This window comes from Cornus florida, unplaced genomic scaffold (genome assembly GCF_030987335.1).
Source record: "Cornus florida cultivar Cherokee Brave unplaced genomic scaffold, ASM3098733v1 CherokeeBrave_3.0.0_Hap2_Chr09, whole genome shotgun sequence".
Classification (NCBI taxonomy): Eukaryota; Viridiplantae; Streptophyta; class Magnoliopsida; order Cornales; family Cornaceae; genus Cornus; species Cornus florida.
Genome location: NW_026775579.1, coordinates 78310902 through 78331120, shown reverse-complemented (window position 1 = coordinate 78331120; position 20219 = coordinate 78310902). Strand labels below are relative to the sequence as shown.

The 20219-nt window shown below is 31.2% G+C and overlaps 1 protein-coding gene across 1 annotated transcript; it reads right to left on the bottom strand.

Moving 5' to 3' along the window:
* Positions 1-1500: 1500 nt before the first annotated feature.
* On the bottom strand, positions 1501-2492 carry LOC132272918 (serine/threonine-protein kinase CDG1-like). The gene is made up of 3 exons (XM_059773983.1): positions 2366-2492; positions 1750-1880; positions 1501-1641 (listed from the first exon to the last, which is right to left on the bottom strand). Exons 1-3 carry the CDS (start codon positions 2490-2492, stop codon positions 1501-1503), a joined length of 399 nt encoding a protein of 132 aa, XP_059629966.1.
* Between the last annotated feature and the right edge of the window lie 17727 nt (positions 2493-20219).

Here is a 20219-nt window from a genome sequence, read left to right as displayed (position 1 = left end):
GGAACTTTCCGAAATTCTCTAGATTAGTGTGGAGTTGTCTAACCTTTTTCTAGACTTGTCTAGAGTTGTATAGAATTCTCTAGAATTCTCTAGACTTGTCTTGTACATAGTAGATAGTTCTAGAGTTGTGTAGATATTTCTGGATGATTCTAGATACTAAATCTAGGCCACACATTTGTACACATCTAGAATGTTCTTGTAAGGCCAAAGGCCTATAAATAGGAGGTGGGAGTTCATTTGCTCCTCACCAAGCAACCAAGTTTTAATCTCTCCTCTCAAGTAATACAAGTTCTATACATTCCCAAACTCTCTTGCTCACTTGCCTAACCTCTTCCTACACACCCAAGTAAGCAAAACACTTGTCTAGCCTTAATCTTCACTAAGCTAGCACACTCGGGTAGGCTGACTTAGCGCTTCAAGGGGGCTTGAAAGTGTCTAAGGCCGCACGGGAGCTTGAAAAGGTTCAAGTCCGTGACAATAGGCTCAAATGCCTTTAAGTAATGAGGCATTTCCCCTGTTATAAAGTTGAAATAAGCCTGGGCAGATTATATTAGTATAGTAACAAGTGAAACACAACTCTAATTTTTCAGCCCATCATACACATAATATCAAAAGCATGCAGATTATAACTTGAATTCAAATGGCATTTAGATACAAAATTAATCCAAATAAAAGTTACAATATTGCAATATCCAAATAGAAAATTAATCCAAAGTGACAATATTACAATATCCAAATAGAAAATTAATTCTAATAAAAGTGACAATATTACAATATCCAAATATAAAAATAATCTTAATAAAAGTGACAATATTATAATCTCAAACTTTATGGAAGCATGAAATTGTGATGAAAATGACAAGGTCAAAGAATATTCTTGTATGCAACAAGTAAGTTGCACCCAGAACGAAGACGACCATCTTTTATTGGAGCAAAAATCACAACCACCTTCTCTCTCTCAACCAAGGGGCACTCTCTCTTTCTCTTGCTTAACATCATCAATAATTTTTCCTTTTTTTCCACCTCTCTTCCACAAGCAACAGCAAATGACCTTTCATAGCCAAAATGAATTCAAATTAATTACTTATCTTGGGAGTTTACAATTCCTTTGCACCATCAAGTTACTTCAATCTTCACCTTTATGATTCATGCCACATGTATGCAACAAGGGAGGTTTTGATACTATGTCATATGATTCATAAAGCGAACCATATAACAATAGTATGATATTAGGATTACGGTTTTTTGCACACAAGTTTCCTCCCACAATAAGCACCATGGATTCCAAAAAAAAGAGAGGTGAAGGACGCTTTTATAAGTAATCATAATGATTTACTCATCTGTTTGGGTTGATATTTTCACTTGACATTCCTCGCTTACCCACAATTTATATAGCATTATATACTAGTTGGAAAAAAAAAAAAATACATTCACAATTAAGAAGTGCACTGGTGACATAGGCATTGAACTCTAGGCATGGAATAGATGATAAATACAACATTAAGTTGACATGCAGAAATTCATAACGTTGGGATCACCATAGCCTGGCGCTCCAAGCACGAACTTATTTGCAATTGGTTGCTCGTCACCAAGAACCCCACCAACTAGAATACCAAAGTCGAATAGTACTGGATTGTAATCCTGAGTTTCAGCATAACATAATATCATGTTTAATTCTTATTAAAAATTTCTTCAGAACGAAATTACTGAAAAGCTGAGTGCACTAAGTACATGGACACCAGATCTGACCTGATCAAGCATTATATCTGTAGGACTAATATTGCGAACTAGGTATTGCGGTTTATGATGATAATGCAAAAACTCGAGCAAACGTGCAATATCAATTGCCACCTTGATTCTGTGGAGCCAGGAAAATCCATCTACGTTCACCCGAGAAAATGAGAATCTTTTAGTAAATAGCATACTAATCTAAATTAAAGATGTGCATCTTAATTACCAACCATATCCGTGCATGTGATGGCAGCTACACTCGATACTAAATGCGGTACGTCCAAAACAAGACAGAATTATAATTACTCAAAGAAATAAATTTTCTTAGTCAAAGAAGAAAATAATTTACAGAGAGAGTATCCAACAAGGGGAAAACTAAACAATGATTTACTAAAATAATCAGTTTGGGAGCAGATTTAAGATTCAGTATAGCAAGCCAAAGTAGTTAATGTTATCACCGAACACTAATATGGAAAATCAGTTGGCCTTGTAATTATAGTTGTCACTTTGGATGATTCATTTTCCCTCTCTCCCAACATATACTGAAAACATTACGTGCATGCTCAACAGATTGAGGTATGATTAGAAAAGTCAAGTTGTAACAGATTAATTGAAGAAATAAAATATGTAATACCTTTATCAATGAGGTTGTGCACTGTATCCACTGGTTTAAGGTCATAAACAACACCCAACAGACTATCTTCGCAGCAATATCCCAAAAGTTTGACCAGACTCTGATGATGATTTACACTCGACTCCATTAGAAAAATGCATTCTTTCTGGGGAAAATTGAAACACAACATTCAACAACGACAGGAACAACATCTATAAAAATCAAATTTCAAAATTAAAATTTCAGACACTAAGCTAATGAAGTAGTGTTACTACCCTCGATACACTTTGCCGAATTGGGCTTCTCCAATCAGATTTGCTTGGCTAAAATTACTGGTCAAATCATCTAACTCCGCAGGGGAGAACTTGATGATATCGTACTCTCTGAGCATTTCCATAGTTGGACCTATATCATATAAAGTACCGCAGCACACACTGTCAGTACGACAGTTAAATTTTCATATGAAACCATTAGAATACATTTGTAAATTAGATCATTTTAAAGTGAAACCACATGAAACAATTTTACATATTTTCTACTTAAATAATCCACAGGTTTAAGGTGATAAACATTTGTTTACACATTGGATCATTTTTAAGTGACTACAAGAAACAATTTAATTTTTCTTTTTCTTTTTCTTTCTTTTCTCAGCATGTGGTGACACCAATAGAGAATTTTAAAAAATGGGCCCCCAATTTCAACGTCTTGAAATTGAAGACAATATCAATCAAACTATAAACTATTTTCCCTCTAATTTCAAGATTCGAGGCACAGTTTCAATCCTGTGAAACATTTTAGAGACTTGATTCAGATTGAAGAGACTAAAAGCTCAAAGGAAAAATAAAAACCAAATTATACCCTCTCTTTTTTTCCCAAATCAGTACGTCAACTACTATAAGAGAACGAAAAGAATGAAACAAGAAAAAAGACAATCGAGAAGTTTAGATGATCAATCAAATCAAGATTCGGAAAATTATAAAAGTCCAGTAACACAAGGCGATCGCAATATACAAATTCAAACATAATTAATTTTCTCACCTGTGTGTATATATTGAGGTGAACAAACAACAACGCGAGGGTTCTTCGATTAGGATTAGGTTTTCCTTCTGCACCTTCTCTCTAAACCAGCTTCAATTAATTTGTAGCTTTAGCAGCCGTCTGTACTAGCGTGTGGTATATGGAGAGGTGAACAAACAACAATTTTGGCCCAATGTCTAAAATAACCGGCCAGTTCACACACAAATAACTTGGGCCCATGCTACGTTCTGGTTCATCCTACCAATTGAGTTTGGACCAAATTTACAGTGGGAATTTCATAATCAGAAATGTGTAAAAAAGTGTTTGGCAGCATCTTTCGTTTTAAGAAACTAAGTGGGAAAAAAAAATTATTTTATAATCTTAATTAAAAAAATTATATAAAATTATCAAAATAAATTCATTTTTTAAAATAATTAATTAGTAACTTGATTGAATAATTAAAATTTCAAATATTTATAAAGCGAAATATGTTGTCAAGTTTAAACCAAACACAAAAAATAAATTAATATATTTAAAAAAAATAAATGGAGTCATTCAAAAGAAAAAATCTATGCAATTCAAAGAAATTACTACCAAAGGTGAAAGAAAATATAATGTATCTTTAATAAAATAAAGAATTTTGAACCATACAGCGAAACAAATCAATCAAAATAAATTAAGATAAATCTTCAAAAACAAATGGTGACGTGACATAATTAAACAAACACAGAAAAAAAAATTACATGATTAATGCAATTCAAAGAATAAAACCTAATTAAAAAAAAAATGAAATAATCTACCTGTAATAAAATAAATAATTTTGAACCAAATTAATCAAAATAAAGTTGTTTTAACCTTATAGAATTCCAAGCATAATTTAATTGAATTTCAATTAAACAATTAACTATTTAATTTTAATTAATCATTTGGTAAATTATTTTATTAAATAATTACCTATTTAATTTAATACGTAACTTGTTTTAGTTATTTTAATAGTTTTATAGAAACTTTTTATTTTAATTCATTTTATTTATAGAAACTCTTTTATTTTAATTCATTTTAAATCAATTAATAAATGTTTTTTTATATTAATAAATTAATAGTGAAGAATTCCAAGCATAATATGATTTGTTTTAATCTGTAACTTATATGATTTATTTTAATTGGTAATTTATTTTATTATTTTATCTATAAAATATTTGAAACATTGTAACTTGTTTTGGTTGTTTTAATAGTTTTTAGAAACTCTTTTATTTTAATTCATTTTATTTATAGAAACTCTTTCATTTTAATTCATTATATTTATAGAAACTCTTTTATTTTTACTTATTTTATATCGATTAATAAATATTTTTTATATTAATTAATAAATACTAAAGAATTCTAAGAATAATATGATTTATTTTAATTAGTAACTTAAGGATTTATTTTAATTGGTAACTTATTTTATTATTTGGTAAATTATTTTATTCTTTTTATCTATAAATGATTTGAAACATATTGATTGAATTTCAATTAAACAATTACCTATTTAATTTTAATTGGTAATTTGTTTTATTATTTGGTAAATTACTTTATTAAATAATTACATATTTTATTCATTTTATATCAATTAATAAATATTTTTTATATTAATGAATAAATACCAAAGAATTCTAAGTATAATAGGATTTATTTTAATTGATAAATTATAGGATTTATTTTAATTGGTAACTTATTTTATAATTTGGTAAATTATTTTATTATTTTATCTATAAATGATTTGAAACATTGTAACTTGTTTAGTTATTTTTATAGTTTTATAGAAACTCTTTTATTTTAATTCATTTTATTTATAGAAACTCTTTTATTTTTATTCATTTTATATCAATTAATTTTTTATATTAATAAATAATTATTGAAGAATTTCAAGAATATTAGGAATTATTTTAATTGGTAACTTATTTTATTATATGGTAAATTATTTTATTATTTTATCTATAAATAATTTGAAACATCTTGATTGACTTTTAATTAAATAATTACCTATTTAATTGTAATTATAAATTTATTTTATGATTTAAAACATATTGATTGAATTTCAATTAAACAATTACCTATTTAATTTTAATTGATAATTTGTTTTATTAAATTTATTTTATGATTTAAAACATATTGATTGAATTTCAATTGAACAATTACCTATTTAATTTTAATTGATAATTTGTTTTATTATTTGATAAATTATTTTACTTAATAATTACCAATTGTAACTTGTTTTAGTTGTTTTAATAGTTTTATAAAAATTCATTTATTTTAATAATTGATACTGAAATATTGAAACTCTTTACCCTTTTAATAATAGTATAAATATAGATATAAATTTGAAAGAAATACATATGTCAAAATTGCTGAAACAAGAAACATGCTTGGTTAAGAGCGTTTTTTTTTTATTTGTTTTTAAAAAATTAAAATATATTAATACATTATTATTAATTAGGAAAAAAAATAAAAGTCCATCAGCATAGAATTTAAGTTTCCTTTTAAATAATAATAATAATAATAAAACTAAATAGATAAATTGAAGCACGAATATCAAACGATTCCCACCTGCAATTAGGGTTAGGTTATCCTTCTGTCTGCACCTTCTCTCGCAACCAGCTTCAATTAATTTGTAGCGTTAGCAGAACTCACGTGTCTTTTTACTAGTGTGTGTATATATATATAGAGGTGAACAAACAACAATCTCGGCCCATGCTCTGAAATAACCGGCCCAGTTCAAACACAAACAAACTTGGGCACATGCCACGTTATGATTTATGCTATAAATTGAGTTTCGGTCTGCCAATTAAGACCTTGAACTATCAATTTTTGTCATATAACACCCAAACTAGTACCCGTTTTGTTTTTGCGTCTTTATTTAAGGCTCCGTCTGTTTCAACGTTTCTTGAAATTTTTTTTTTCATTTTTCATGTAAAATATTTTTCAAAGTTTTGGTATTTGGCAAATGTATAAGTAAAGATTGAGCTCGAATCCATTGAGTAATAACTTACCTAAAATTGATACCTAAAATATAAGGGTGGTAAAATGGGTCAGAAACTATCAATCTACCCATATCCACTCACTTTTTAATGGTTATAGGTGAATCATATTTAAAATGGGTCAAAAATGGGTTCGTTATTTTTAACTACTTAATTTGAGGGTTAAGATGGTTACCAATATTCAATTCATATTTCACCCAAAATATACACATAATACACATCTATTCTATATTACATTCAACTCATTTCTCTCTCTCACGAAAGGCTGCAAGTTGGGCCGGCCAATCCAGCCCAATCCCAGCCCATATTTTGGGCGGGTTGTGCGGGTTTCACAGGTCTCTCTCTCTCTCTTTTTTAATATATATATATTTTTAGCAAATATACAAATTACATTTTCATTTTCTACGTTTGTAAATATCAAATTTTTTTTAAAAAATTATTTTTTAACATCAAAATTTTGGGCGGGTCGTTTGGGTTTCACAGGTAAAAAAATTTATTTATTTATTTTTTCAAATATGCAAATTACATTTTGTTTTTTCCCATGTTTGTAAACATCAAAATTTTTTTTAAAAAAATTATTTTTAAACATCAATATTTTGGGCAGGTCGATTGGGGTTTCACGGGTCAAATTTTTTTTTCTTTACAAATATACAAATTATGTTTTCCTTTTTTAAGAAAATTTTATTTTTTAAACATCAAATTTTTGGATGGGTCGGTCGGGTTTCATGGGTCAATTTTTATTTTATTTTATTTTTTCAAATATGCAAATTACATTTTCTTTTTTCCATGTTAATTTGTAAATATCAAAATTTTGGGCAGGTCGGTCGGGTTTCACAGGTCAAATTATATTATTTTTATTTTTTTCAACTATGCAAATTACATTTTCTTTTTCCATGTCTGTAAATATCAAATTTTTTAAGAAGATTTTATTTTTAAATATCAATATTTTGGGCGGGTCGATCAGGTTTCACGAGTCAAATATATATATTTTTTACAAATACACAAATTACGTTTTCCTATTCCATGTTTGTAAACATCAAATTTTTTAAGAATTTTTTTTTTTTAAACATCAAAATTTTGGGTGTGTCAGTCAGGTTTCACGGGTCAAATTTTTTTTTTTTTTAAATATTCAAATAATATTTTTTTCCCATGTTTGTACATATCATAATTTTTAAGAAAATTTTATTTTTTAAATATCAATATTTTGGGCGGGTCGATCGGGTTTCACAGATCAATTTTATTATTATTATTTTTTATACAAATATACATATTACATTTTCCTTTTCCATGTTTGTAAACATCAAAATTTTGAAGAAAATTTTATTTTTTAAATATCAATATTTTTGGTGCGTCGAGCTAGTTTTACGAGTCATTTTTTTTTTTAATTACAAATATGCAAATTACAATTTTCTTTTCCATGTTTGTAAATATCGAAATTTTTAATGGGTCCATGGGTCATAACGGGTTAACCCTATACATTTTTTACCCGTTCTGAGCAAGTTGAATATGGGTTTTGAACCATGTTTAACCCACTCATTTTCAACCCAGCCCAAATCCGACCCAACCCGCGCATTTGCCACCTATGGTAAAATATTTCAATATATATATATTTTTTTCGGTATTTGGCAAATGTTTAGGTAGAAGTTGAGATCGATTTCATCGAGCGTGGCGTGTAAAATAACTTACCAAAAATTGATGAATAAGTTATATTTGTTACGTTTTACTAAATATTTTTTTTGTCCGTAATTATTTTACGATAACAAAACACCCAGAAAAAAAAAATATATATATTACATGCAAACAAATAGAGCCTAGTGTTAGTAAAACCTGTTTTTTCCACTACACACGATTACAGTATCGGGTAAAATAAAAAACACCAAAACAAAACGCATAGCAAACATGCCTAAATCATCACATAACCTACCTCAACTATTCCAAAATTAATCAAACTCACCCATCTGTTGTTACCATTATAACAGTTTACAACACTATAAATTGATCCATTTGAGAAATTAAATATTTGAGGACCAAATTATACTTTTTAGTGTCTAAAATACACATGCAACCTATTACATGTGAACTCATTCTTACAAAATCTTATTCTCAATCATCTTCTCCATTTGTGAGTATAGATACCGATAAGCTACTATATTACTATAAATATAGTGAATTTTGTAATTCAGTGGGGGCGGTTGCCCCCGTTGATCCCTTACCCTGTTCATCCCCGCAACAACTTAATGGTGATTTTTTTTTTTTGGCCTATAGTGAAAAAATTATTTAAATATAAACTCATGCAAAATTCAGTAACACGAAGTATGGCAGTGTTGCTCGAATGATTAAGACTTTAAATATCCCGACCCTATGATCTTGTATTGGAATTTTCTTCCCCTATCCACACCAACTCCTAACAGTTCCATTAACATTTGGCCTTATATGACACATTTTACACTTATAATCCCTCTTCCACTTACACACAAAATTTTCAAACAAAAAAACAGTAGCACTCCTTTGAAAAAAGAAAATCACTGTTCCATCATGCATATTAAGAGGACCATTAATATGACAAGTGAATAAGTGTACTAGGCTATTATGGTGTTAATAGTCCACTACTATTTACTTATCTAAGGCATTACTGATTTAAATTTGAGTATAAATATATATAAATTACTATATTTCTAGTTTGCTCAAGTCTAAGACAATCCTAAATTGGAAATTTTATACTTTACACAAAAAAATAAAAAATAAAAATAAAAATAAAAATAAAATCGTTTCAATATAATAAAAGGTCCATAACAAAACAGTCCAATTTATATAATCCAAATTGTGTTTAATTAACCCAAGCCCATTTTCCTAAACCCATGTATAATTAAAGCCCATATACATTATTAACCAACCAAACCCCTAAAATGCTCTCAGCATTCCTTCGTCTTCTCCAGCAACGGCATTGCTATGGACTAGAGATAGAAGATTGTTCCTCACAAGCAGCTTAACGAGACCAAGGCGAGAGATCTGTGAGTATTTCCGTTGATTCATTTTTATTTAATTCTCAATGTTTTGTGTATGTATATATTTTTATTCTTGATCAGAGAATGCTTGTTGATTATTGAACTTCTTGTTGTTGTTGTTTTGATTTTTTCACATTATAATTAGCGAAAGCTTGAAGGATTTTGTACGTTCTTCTGTTGTTTGGCTTGACAATGCTTGTCCATTTTTTTTTTTCCATTGTTGGGTAAGCAAGCAGTGACATTAAACTCGATGCCTATTTTATGCTTGCTTCGGAAATTACCTAGTATGCACTTGATTAATCAACTGTGTACATTGTTATTGTGATGTTCCAAATTATTCAACATTTTTTGTTTTTTTGTATTTATTTATTTTTAGCTTCGTTTAGCATGTCCTATGGGTCCCGAGAGTCGTTTAGGGCATTTCTTTAAGTTTAAAACTCTTAGAAATGCATTTCAAGTCGTTTAGGTATTTTTCTGATATTTTATCCTGAAGGTCCCGTGTGGACACCACGCTCAAATTTGTCATACTTAGGACTAATTTTCAGGTTCATTGCATTCCATGTTTATTATTTGATATATGCTTATGTGCAAATGTGATTAATTGTATCGGTGTGGCTTGTTTGGGATTGTATTTTTATTAAGGGGCAAAAGGGTACTTTTGTGGGTCAAAGCGTGGCCCACCTTGACTTAGGCATGTAACTAAGGGACAAAGGGACTTCATTTTATTCACTTTTCTTCCTCGCTCCCCCTTTCTCACTCTAAATATTTTTCTCTGTAAAGCTACAACTAAAAGCTCCATTTTCACCTCTGGAATTTGTCTTTACTATAGAAGACAAAGTTGGAGATCTCATCGAGGGCTTCGATTTGATCTGAACAAAACTTCATTTGGGTGCACTTGATGATTTTTGAAAATTAAGGCATTTGTTATCCAAAGAGATAGAGTTGTCTAATTTTCAATTTACTTTAACTTTGTAGTTAATTTCATGTTTTTTTTTTTTCCCTCTATTAGCATGCCAAATTGATGATACTTGTCTTGTATGAGTTCTAGGGTTCGTATATGTAAAGGAAGTTGCTAAATTTTTGTCACAAGTGTGGTTGTATGCTTATATTGTGTGCAAGTTGTGACCAATTTGCTACCAATGTGTTATATGATGAATCCTAGGACCAATGCATGTTCAAAGGTGAAAATGTTGTATTAACATGCTATATGGTTATATTATTCTCACATAATGTTATGTCTATTTATTAGTGATTGTTGTCTATATGAATTGCCTTTAGAATGAAATAACTTTGATAAGAAATTGAATGGGCTATGTATGTTGCATCCTTATTCACATGGCATTGATGACATTTTCATATACTCATGAGGTGGATATGTTGAGGCATGTGTTTAGATTATGAAAAAGGTGAATTTAGAACTTGAGAGTTATGGGAAAAGGTTTTTCTTAAACCCGACCTTGGGGAGGTACCTCTTTGTCGGCTGTGCTAGTTAGTTAATGGGACATGGGAGGTACCCATTAGTAGTTTTAACGACTCGAGCCCCAGATGACCATTGGGAGGTACCCTTCTATTAGGGACGATGGCAAAATTCTCCCTAGGGATCGAGGGAGGTACCCAAGGTCTGGCTAGTTAGCACGTTTTCGGTGTGGGTGTGTGGATATTCAGGAGTGTGGGTGGTTTTGCGGTTGTATAATGCATTATATGCATTGCATTGTTCAAGATTGATGTTATGACTACTTGATGATCTAGATGATGTAATTGAGACCCCTAGCATGATCCCGTTCACACTTCTCTATTCTTTGTGTGTAGAGCATGTTGTTATCTACTTTGCTCGAGGAGATGCCACTTAGGCACTCTCTATTGGGCCTTGTGCTCTTTCTTCTACTATTTTTAAGGAACCGAGAAAGAAATAATAGACGATCCATAACCTCACCCACGATGACATTGGGGGTTTCTCTTATTGACTAGAAGCTAGTTATTTTGAAGCATTTGTAATTTTTTTTATTTTATGTAAATGGAACTTATGGTTAAACATGTCTCGTGTTGTTATAAACATGTAGTTGGATGAATACTTTCATGTATCTTGTGGATGGAAATAGTTTTGAGACCAATCATTCCTTTTTGTGGTCTCATTAGGATTTTTAATCCATTGATTTATTTTGAACCCTTTTAATGTATGGACGTTATTTTGACAAAGTATTTAAACCTTTATAAATGTTTTGGGGCATATTTTAAGTTATATAAATGTATGATTTGCCAAAATTGAGGTATAGGAATCAAATTGTAGCATTTTAGGAAGGAAAGGTAATTTCAGGGCAATTTAAGATCGATCACAAATATTAACAATCGATCGACAGAGGTCCATTTTTGGGATGTTAATTTTTTTTTTTCTTCTAAGTATAGGATTTATGATCGATCATAAGTGACTTGCGATTGGTTGACAGAGAGCCAATTTTGGGGTTCTCAGAAATCTTTCCAAGTATGGAATTTACAATCGGTCACAAATATTAACGATCGATCGCAGATATTTACGATCGATTGCAAACATTTACGATCGGTCGTCAGAATGCCCATTATACCCACACTTAATAACCAAACTTTGATTAACCTTATCTTATTTGTTTCTGACCTGAATTAGGTTATTCTTGAGTCCAAATTGAAGGACCTTGAACCCTCTTTCCATTGGTACCAGTCCCATTTCATAATTATGACTCAAAATGAAAATTTTACCCTTGTAAACCCTAGGGGTCCGGTGTGAAACTGAAGTTGAAATTTTTTACATTTTCTTGGACCTATATAGCTAGAAACAACTACTATGATTTCATTATGAGTCCTAGAACTTAGCAAGGTGTATAATGACAATTGAACCCTTAGATGTCCTTGGGTTTAGGTTAGGACCTGGATAGCGATTCGGACCTTTCGGTTTGGGTCATTACAATTATACATACGTCTATTATCTAACTCATCCATTTTTTGTTGATTGTGTACATTGATTGATTCTAGAATTTTTTTTCTTCTATTTTATTATAAAGTCATAGATTAGATCTATCTAACAAAATCATAGTTGAGGAGAAGGTGTAGCTTTGCCTAGAAAAATGTTCAGTGAATGTAATAAGTAAGAGTGGGTTGTTGGAAAGTCCAAACACTTTGGTGTGGCAGTCCTTACTGAGATCTATTAGTGCCTTGCAAGTTGCAACATTTGGGGACTATGACACAAATTGAGACTATAGAAATATGAGAAATTGTCATTGCCGACCAACATGGCATTTCCTGCTAGTGGAACTAGGTCCCTTAACGTCATACCAAACATGTATAAACATTTCATAAGTTTCTAGACCCTATAGAAATGGTTTTCAATAAATACTCCATCTCGATTTAAATAATTTTCTGAAACTATCTCACTAAAATGTAAATATCTCCTAGTAGGATAGGAATCTAAAAATGGAATTGATACCATTGGAAAGATGACGAAAAATTCTTAAATTTGAGCTCAAGAATGACCAAATTTGGATTTTAAATGATTAAGTTTTGATCGTTTCAGTTTCGTGTCACAAAACAGGAAAAATAATAAGATGAGCTCAAAACATAGATGGACTAACCGAACATCTAAATAAACTAAAACATACTTCTATATCAATGCACATCTTTTTACTTTTTTTTTTTCTTTTTTTAATCTTCGGGTTACATAGAGAATTATGGAGTCCTAGAGCTAAGAACTTTGTATCATATCCGCAGAGCATAAGTAGTTTTAAGTTTTAAAGTCTTCCATGATTGTATACATAATTATGGAGTCTTGGAGCTAGTGATGGACAATTTTATTACATTAAAGAGTTAGTAGGAATTTGTAGATTAGAGAACATGGCAGAATCGTAGAGAGTTCTGTAGGTATTGTAAATATTTATATAGTTAGATGAAAAATTGTAGAGAATATTTTAGCTATCAATGGTAATTCATTTCTATATATAAAGAGTATATGTCTTACCTATAAATAACAAGTTGTAAGGGTGAGAGTTAGAAATTACAAAAGTAGGTGGGTGAAGTTACCAGGAATGTAATTGTGGAATAAGAGTGTTATTTTCCTTTTGTAAAAGTGTATCATTCAAATGATGTCGTCGTACTTAAAAATCCTTTTTTATTTTATTTTTGTTATGGATGTAGGATCTACAATCGGTCGCAAATATTAATGATCGATTGCAGCTATTTAAGATCGATTGCAAACATTTACGATCGGTCATCAGAATGCCCATTTTACCCCCACTTAATGACCAAATTTTGATTAACCTTATCTCATTCATTTTTGACCTGAATTAGGTCATTCTTGAGTCCAAATTGAAGGACCTTGAACCCTCTTTCCTTTGGTACCAGTCTCATTTCATAATTATGACTCAAAATGACAATTTTACCCTTGTGAACCCTAGGGGTCTGGTGCTAACCCAAAGTTGGAAATTTTCATATTTTCATGGACCTATATGGTTAAAAATAACTACTATGATTTCATTATAACTCCTAGAACTTAGCAAGGTGTATAATAACAATAGAGCCCTTGGATGTCCTTGGGTTCGGATTAGGACTGGATAGCGATTCGGACCCTCGGTGTGATACCCCCGGATCTCCGGATGCGGGTTGGCAAGGCCCACGCCCGATTACCCGACGATATCAAATCAATTAGCAATAACCGAACACGGAATATAAATATGATTAACAAGAATAAATAGAAACACTGAAAAAAACTAAAACGATAAACCAATAACTTTCATTGATAATCAAAATCTTCTGATACAAATCATTCTCCATATTATACAACTCAGGAATCCATCTAGTGGAACCCTAAATTATCCCACCGAACTCAAATGACTGGAAATAAAACCCAAGTCTAAAATATGAAAGAAAATTCTACGTTGTCGATGGAGTGAATGACTGTATCTGCTCAGCACGATCAAACTCTAAGCCTGGAACTGACGAACACCTATAAAAATAAGAGTGGGTCAGGCCCAAATGCAAATTCTATTCTAACTGCAATCCATACAGTGACCCGATACACAGATACACCCTAGATATCTCAACAATATCTATATAGTTCATACATATAAATATATCCACACTAAAGGACATTCACTGGACTACAAAGGGGGTCTCAACCTGAATAGAAGGCAACATGTAAAAACGTACCCAAAGGTGGGCATGAGTACCTAGACCTAACAGGGTACACCTCAACTTCTCAAAGCCAGCTATGCATCCACTGCATATACGCGCCCTAACCAACGACTCTGAGACTTAAGCTCATATCGTGGTACCATAATCATATATCTAAAGTCTATCCAAAACCAAAGTATGTCATTCAATTATTCATTGAGCTAACATACAATATACAATCCAATTAGCCGTTCAGCTTGTTCAGCTGCACAGACTTACATATCCATAGCAAGTAATCCAATTAGTCATTCAGCTTTGTTTCAGCTGATCTGACTTAAATATAAGTAGGATTCAATGTTTATAATCCATTCCCTTATTTCAATTGGGTAGGTCTTAGCGTTTCTGAGCTAAACCATTCTAGTATGCCACCGTCCCATACCCGTGCATACGATTCACAACATCCATATAAATTATAGAACCTAAAGAAATAGTTCAATAATTAAATTCCAAAATCATATCCAGTTGAAAATCATAATCCAGTTAATTTCAAAATAGTGTATATAATATTGCAGCAATTTCGGTTCAAAACCATAATCCAGTTAATTGTAGAATAATATATAAGATTTCAACAATTAACATCCAAAACCATGATCCAGTTCAAATCCATAATCCAATTAATTGCGAAATAGTGTGTAATATTTCAGCAATTAAAACCTAAAGTATAATCCAGTTCAAAACCATGTAATCTACATAATTGTAAAGAGTAGTTTAGCAACCAAAAATCCAAAGCATCCATAGGTCCAATCTATTAATTAAAATACCCTACTATGCATTTAAAACAAGTTTTAAAATCATGCTATAATCCATTAAATCATCGAATTAAACTAAGCGATTAATTTCCCTCCAACCGTTAACAACATGCAAAGTTGTATACTTTTCAACTGTTCCATCCATTAGTTTATAGGTATAATTCACGCCATATGAGGTTTTAATAATTTATGAAATTATATTTAAAACCCTCAATACACTTCAAAAATCATTTCAGAATACCAAACAAGTCCCAAACAGTGCCCAAAAGTCCAGTTTTCATGAAAATAAGAGAGCCTGCTTTTAAACTTGTCGAGCAGGCTCCAAAAAATGGTGGAGCAGGCTCCAAAACTTCTTGGAGCCGCCTCTAGATGGGTAAGGTTGGCTCTACCCCTCCTAAAGCTAGCTCTACACTTGGGGGGAGCCGGCTCCCTCCTCCATGGAGCCTGCTCTCTCCCTCTTTGAGAGCCTTGCATCCTTTTTGCTCCGTTTCCGACCGTCTGCCTCGTCTCCGGTCACTTCCAGCCCTTCTGTTCTTCATTAACACTGATCCTAAGGGTCTTAAATCTCTTCTTTTATGATCCCAATTATTTATTTAAAACAGTTTACATCAACAAAAACCATATAAACTATTACCGATTTAACATGCTTACAATTAAACATTGACATAGAATTTTGCAACAACAATTCCAATCAAAACTAAACACATACAAGTTGATATTCTAACATATATTAAACATGTAAGATTTATTTAATGTCTAATTAAAGTCCTAGAGATCATCTAGGTGTGCACAGAACACAGGCAAACGGGAGAGAGGAAGAAAAGAACTTGCCTTTCGGTTTTGGTTTGAAACCTTTAACCGTCCTCTGTCTAGACTTTCTGGTGACCTCTTGATTGTTTTCCACTCCCTTGTTGTCCTAGGTTCAACCCATGAGCAACACCCCTTCCTCCTTTCCTTGGCTCAACCTTGGTTCTTGGCCAAAACCCTAATTCTCCCTCCTCTATTTCCTTTCAAAAACTCACTGTTCGTGATAATAGATTTTGTTTATTTTCCAAAACCCTAAGATGACATAATGTTGTATTTATATAGGCTTAAGAAAACCAAATTTTAAAACTACACTAAGTTGGCTAACTCGTGAGAAAACCCTAAAATTATAACATACATTAATTATATTTAATAATATAAGTTTAATTATTAATAAATACAAATAATTAAAACTAAGCCTATATACATATATACCCATATATACATGTATATACTTCCATGGATAAATATTGTACCCATTTACACTATCCAAAAGTCCGTGAATCTTATCCAAGCCCAACCTCATTTTTTAAAAATAAAACAATACATTTAATAAACATTCAAATGCCACCTAAGCATATAATTCAATTAAAACAAATAATTCAATTAACCAATTAAACATTTAGACAATTAAGCAAATAATTAAAATTGTAATTTAAAAGCATTTAAACAATTAATTAAAAACACTTAAGCACACACTTATAATTAAACAGTTAATATATTCAAACACATTACATGAAACCACATCATCACATAGCCACATAAACAACTAAAATACAATAAAATAAAATAATTAATTGCCAATTATTTCCTTTTGAAACTAGGGGTATTACACTCGGGTTTTGGTCGTTATAGTTATACATACACCTATTCTTCGACTCATCCATTTTTTGTTTATTGTGTACATTAATTGATTTTAGAATTTTTTTTTCTTTTATTTTATTATAAAGTCCTAGATTAGATCTATCTAACAAAAATCATAGTTGAGGAGAAGGTACAACTTTGTCTAGAAAAATGTTCAGTGAATGTAATAAGTAAGAGTGGGTTGTTGGAAGGTCCAAACACTTTGGTATGACAGTCCTTACTGAGATCTATTAGTGCCTTGCAAGTTGCAACATTGGGGACTATGACACAGATTGAGACTACAAAAATATTTGAAAATCTTATTACTGACCATCATGACATTACCTGCCAGTGGAACTAAGTCCCTTAAGGTCATACCAAACATGTATAAACATTTCATGAGTTTCTAGACCCTATAGAAATGGTTTTCCATAAATACTCCATCTTGGTTTAAATAATTTTCCGACATTATCTCACTAAAATGTAAATATCTCCTACTAGGATAGGAATCTGAAAATGGAATTGATACCATTGGAAATTTGACAAAAAATCCTTAAATTTGAGCTTAAGAATGACCCAATTTGGACTTAAAATGACAAAGTTATGACCGTTTCAGTTTCGTGTCACAAAACAGGAAAAATAATAAGCTGAGCTCAAAACATAGATACACTAACCGAACATCGAAATGAACTAAAACATACTTCTATATCAATGCACATATTTTTACTTTTGATTCTTTTTTTAATCTTCAGGAAACATAGAGAATTATGAAGTCTTGGAGCTAAAGTCTTTGTATCTCGTTCGCAGGGCATGAGTAGTGTTAAGTTTTAAGGTCTTCCATGATTGTATACAGAATTATGGACTCTTGGAGCTAGTGATGGACAATTCTTTTACATTAAAGAGTTGGTAGAAATTTGTAGATTAGAGAACATGTCAAAATATTAGAGATTTCTGTAGGTATTGTAAATATTTATATAGTTAGATGAAAAATTATAGAGAATAATTTAGCCATCGATGGTAATGAATTTCTATATATAAAGAGTACAGGTCTTACCTATAAATAACAAGTTGCAAGGGTGAGAGTTAGAAATTACATAAGTAGGTAGATGAAGTCACTAGGAGTGTAATTGTGGAATAAGAGTGTTATTTTCCTTTTGTAAGAGTGTATCATTTAAATGATGTCATTGGACTTAAAAATCCTCTTTTATTTTATTTTTGTTATGGATTTGGGATCTACAATCGGTCATAAATATTAACGACTGATTGCAGATATTTAGGATCGATCGAAAACATTTATGATCAGTTATCAGAATGCCCATTTTACCCCTACTTAATGACCAACTTTTGATTAACCATATCTCATTCATTTTGGACCTAAATTAGGTCATTCTTGAGTCCAAATTGAAGGACCTTGAACCCTCTTTCCATTGGTACCAGTCCCATTTCAAAATTATGACTCAAAATGATAATTTTACCCGTGTAAACCCTAGGGGTTTGGTGTGAACCCGAAGTTGAAAATTTTCATATTTTCATGGACTAATATGGTTAGAATCAACTACTATGATTTCATTAGGGCTCCTAGAACTTAGCAAGGTGTATAATGACAATAGAACCCTTAGATGTCCTCGGGTTCGGATTAGGACCCGGATAGAGATCCGGACCCTCGTGTTCGGGACGTTACAGTTATACGTACACTTATTCTCTGACTCATTCATTTTTTGTTGACTTTGTACATTGATTGATTCTAGAAATTTTTTTTTTTCTATTTTATTAGAAAGTCCAAGATTAGATCTATCTAACAAAAATCATAGTTGAGGAGAAGGTGCAACTTTGTCTAGAAAAATGTTTAGCGAATGTAATAAGTAAGAGTGGGTTGTTGGAAGGTCCAAACACTTTGGTATGATAGTCCTTATTGAGATCTATTAGTGCCTTGCAAGTTGCAACATTGGGGACTATGACACAGATTGAGACTATAGAAATATGAGAAAATCTCATTACTGACCAACACAGCATTGCCTGCCAATAGAACTATGTCCCTTAATGTCATACCAAATATGTATAAACATTTCATGAGTTTCTAGACCCATATAAATGGTTTTCCATAAATACTCCATCTCGGTTTAAATAATTTTATGACACTGACTCACTAAAATGTAAATATCTCCTAGTAAGATAAGAATATGAAAATGGAATTGATACCATTGGAAAACTACAAAAAATCCTGATAATTTGAGTTCAAGAATGACCCAATTTGGATTTAAAATGACTAAGTTATGACCATTTCAGTTTCGCGTCAGCAAACAAGAAAAATAATAAGCTAAACTCAAAACATAGATGGACTACCCAAACATCGAAATGAACCCAAACATACTTCTATATCAATGCACATCTTTTTACTTTTTATTCTTTTTTTAATCTTCAGGAAACATAGAGAATTATGAAGTCTTGGAGCTAAGGATTTTGCATCACGTCCGCGGAGCATGAGTAGTGTGAAGTTTTAAATTCTTCCTTGGTTGTTGTAATACTCCTAATTTTGAAAGGATAGTCCTGGTATTTTACTTAAGTTTTTGTTTGCATTTTTAATTATTTAATTGTTTTTGTTGCTTGGTTATTTGCATTAATTGTTATTATTTGATTCATTTGAATTATTTGGATTAGTTGATTTAATTGCATTATTTGATTTAATTGACTTATTTAATTTAATTGGTAAATTGTTTTTATTTATTATGTGTCCTTAATTGATTTATTTAAATGCTCATTTAATTACATAATTAAATTGTTAAATACGTTAGTTCTTTAGGATTGTTGGTTGAAGTCCCGTAGGTGTATCTGACATAGATTATAACTTAGGGTGTTTTATGGGCCGACTAAGATATACATTAGGGTTCTATCTCTAATTATACACGGATTATGGTTGTTTTGTTCTAGGCCTATAAATATTACATTACGGTGGTTTAGGATTTTACGAACATAAACATAGTTCTAGTCACACAAAACAGAGGGTAGAGAGAACAGAGCACCGTAAAGGCTATTAAGGAGGAAAACAGAGAGGACCAAAGGAGTGTGGTTGTGGATTAAACCAGAACCAGAGGAGGCTTGAAGGTATTCAGTGGTTGCCAAAAATTTGGAGACGCCATCGAGATTTCATAACTGAAATCACAGGCAAGTTCTTTTCTTCCTCTTTCCCGTTGGCTTGTGTTCTGTGCACCTAGGTAGTCTCTAGGGTTTAATTGATCATTAACTG